This window comes from Suricata suricatta, chromosome 8 (assembly GCF_006229205.1).
Source record: "Suricata suricatta isolate VVHF042 chromosome 8, meerkat_22Aug2017_6uvM2_HiC, whole genome shotgun sequence".
Taxonomy (NCBI): Eukaryota; Metazoa; Chordata; class Mammalia; order Carnivora; family Herpestidae; genus Suricata; species Suricata suricatta.
Genome location: NC_043707.1, coordinates 137780760 through 137784058, shown reverse-complemented (window position 1 = coordinate 137784058; position 3299 = coordinate 137780760). Strand labels below are relative to the sequence as shown.

Genomic DNA, 3299 nt, shown 5'->3' with positions numbered 1-3299 from the left:
GTCTCCCTCTCTCTGCCCCTCCCCGACTTGTGCGCGCACATGTGTGCGCGCTCTCTCTCCCCCTCTCAAAAATAAACATTAAAAAAATTTTTAAATAAAATAAGAGAGACTGATAACCTTGTAAATTCGCTGAAATCCACTGAACTGTATGCTTCCGGATGGTAAGTTTTATTTATTTATTTATTTTTAATTTTTTTTTAAATGTTTTATTTATTTTTGATACAGAGAGAGACAGAGCATGAGAGGGGTTGGGGCAGAGAGAGGAGACACAGAACCGGAAGCAGGCTCCAGGCTCTGAGCTAGCTGTCAGCACAGAGCCCGATGCGGGGCTCGAACCCACGAACATGAGATCCGACCTGAGCCGAAGTCGGAGGCCTAACCGCCTGAGCCACCCAGGCGCCCCTCGAGACGGTAAGTTTTATGGTGTGTAAGATATGTTAAGTTTTAAAAATGTAAAAAAACCGCAGAGGCGACCACTGTGGCATCCGATACCGTACCTGGGTCCCGATGCTCCAGTAAAACCACCCAACGTACGAAGGGTGCCGAAACCAGGCGTACACTCCGCTTGTCACCAGGGTATGAGTTTCCGACTTTTCATTCTGCACCACGTGATTGAAATTGGACCCAGCTGTGAACATGGCCGCTTTCCTCAGACACTCTCCGAAGACCACCATCAGCAGCCCCAAGGCACTGAGCCACGTGATCTGCTTCAGTTCTGGAGGACAGACAGGTGACAAACAGGAAGTGAAGAAGACTCTGCTGGCCCCTGCGGCTCCCCCTGTGGGTGCTTAAAATTAACCTATTTCTTCAAGGCCAAAGCCGGCAGCCTCGGGAAACATGCTGGTGTGCAATTAGCATTTGTCATCACATTAAAATTTAATTATAAGCAAAACACAGTCCCCTCAGTTGTGCTGTTCATCTGTTTCAAGTGCCAACAACCCAATTAGAGCACCATGGCAAAGACCTGATGGGCTCTCTACCGTGTCCCTCTGTCACATGCCCCTCCTTCCCTTGGGGACAAGGACAGCTAAGCGAAGCAGAGAAGGATCCAATGTTCCCCACCCCAGCCTTTTCCCAAATCCTGGGAACCACATATATTTTATTTAATTTGCTATGGAAAGTTCTATCAGAGAGTAGGTTTTGGATGCAGAGGTTCTTGCTAATAACATCTGTGCACAAAAAGTCTCAAGTTCCAGAAAACGAACAGATGCATATCTCTGTAAAATTAGGATGACAGGACTTCCTCTGAGGTAGTCAGTTCGTTACGGAAGGCTTAAGGCAAACAGTCAACATGTCCTTTGGAATCCAGAAGCAGAACCCACAAGCTCTGCTTGTCCTTTATAATGAGCTTAGTGGGGACAGAGGGCTAAAGAAAGTCACTCGGGGAGATTACACCCCGGAGGCGAGCGCACATCACTGCCCGCGCCTGCTCCCCTCCCGAGGGAACGTGGGACACACTGACCTGGCCAGAAGATATTTTCCAGCGTGAACTCTATCCAAGAAGAAAGAGCAGCCACGGTGTACTCCAGACTGTGATTCAGGAGAAAGGAATCCAAGGACAGACTTTTGGGGTTATTGACTGCTGTGACCAAGTACTCAGAATAATGGAACAGTGACAAGGAGCACATATACCTATTTAAAAGCAAAGAGAAAGAGAGGTAAGTTGGGGCGAGGGAATCAAGCTGGCCATCAGTCAGCGTGCAGGTTGGGGCCTGCCAAACTGTCCCTGAATTCTATGAGGAGGTCCTGTGGCCACCTACCTGAGCGGGGACACCAGGCACCCACAGGTAGCATGACTCCTCAGGTCTGCAGAACGTGGGGCTTTAAAAGGTCTACGTTTTGAATGTACCAGACCCCACAAACAGACCGGGGTCGGGAAGGCACTATGGGCCCTCCAGTCTTTTAGAAATGATACCACACACAGTAAAATACGAAAGCGGGACAAAGTCCAAACAAAGCAGGGATGTATGTTGGATACAAAAACTCAGCAAAACCAAGAACTCCAGCAAAGGAGGATTAGATGGCCGAGAGATCTCCTAACAGGAGATAAAGCTTTTTACCTTGAAGCCACCGGTTCATATCCAGGTCAGGGACTAGAAGGCTCAAAAGGCCAAAATCATAATGTAGGGGGAAATCCTACAGTGGCCTTGGGGGGAGGCGCTAGATGTGACCTAATAGAAATTAGAGATGGAAAAGGCCTGTGAAGACCCCTTCCCGTCACCGAGGACCTGCACCCTCTTCTGGGAAGGGCTCATCCCATTACTGACGAGGGCGGCAACGGGAGGGTACCAGCAGGAGGGATCTGGGTGGAGACCGCACAGAATCCTCCACAGCCTTCAGCCAGAGACGAGACACAGGGGTGAGGAAACACCACTTCGGACCCTCTGATCTCCCACCCTCGCCTCAAAACCACAAGTCCCAAATACATCTTACCAGCCAAAGTGACTCCAGGAAGACTGGCTAAAACTTAGCAACATGCCGCAGCCAAACACAAAGCCGAGGAAGCAAGCTCGGATGGCTATCTGAAACGGAGCCAAAAGAAGCTCGGTCACCTGGCTGTTTCCTGAGCCCAGGTCCCACTTCCTGGGATAGGGAGGCTACTGGCAAACACGCAGAACTGATCTGCTCAGAGATGAAGTGGGTGAAGCGGAGGTGCCAGGGGTTCAAATCCCGCATCCACCCCTCTGGCTGTGTGGCCTTGGGCAAGTTACTTTACATCTCTGGACCTCCGTTTCCCCCGGAGACACAACGGGGATAATACCGGCACCTACCTTTCAGGAGTGCAGCGAAGAGGACCCGCGTAAAGCACTTAAGAGTAAGAGCTATGCGTTAAGTGCGAGCTACCATTGCTATTATTATTGCAATTGTGATTCGGAGCGGGGGGAACACCGCCTGAACCTAGTTTACTGGCCGGATTCTCCCAAGTCCACGCAGCGAGTCTAGTCGGGGCTTGCGGGGCTCTGAGTGCAGCCCGCTCCGCTCGCACTGCGGGGAGGGGGGGGGAGAGGGCTACCGCCCTGACCTGGCAGCAGGTTAAGTGTCCCTCCACACCTTAAATGACACGAAAGAACCCGTGGGCCCGCTTCCTCCCCACCCCAAGCGCAGCTGCGGAACCGCACCAACTGCAATGCCCACCCACTCCGAGGGCGACACAGGGCCCGTGCCCCGAGCCTGGCGAGGCGGGTCCCTCCTGCCGACTGAACTCCCGGAGGAAGAACACGCCCGGGGGAGGCGGCCCCTCCTGCAGGCCCCGCTCCCCGCCGCCCCGACCCCGAGGGGGACCGAGCCCGCCCGGTGCC

The 3299-nt window shown here is 52.7% G+C and overlaps 1 protein-coding gene across 1 annotated transcript in view; it reads right to left on the bottom strand.

Annotated features, from left to right (window-relative positions):
• The window catches only part of ICMT (isoprenylcysteine carboxyl methyltransferase), a 9438-nt gene that overhangs the window by 5739 nt on the left and 400 nt on the right, over nucleotides 1-3299 (bottom strand). The window contains exons 2-5 of the mRNA XM_029945935.1: nucleotides 2908-2985; nucleotides 2434-2597; nucleotides 1463-1632; nucleotides 498-715 (exon numbers count right to left, since the gene is read on the bottom strand). Coding sequence (XP_029801795.1) covers nucleotides 498-715; nucleotides 1463-1632; nucleotides 2434-2597; nucleotides 2908-2985 — 630 coding nt within the window. The remainder of the gene's footprint in view (nucleotides 1-497; nucleotides 716-1462; nucleotides 1633-2433; nucleotides 2598-2907; nucleotides 2986-3299) is intronic.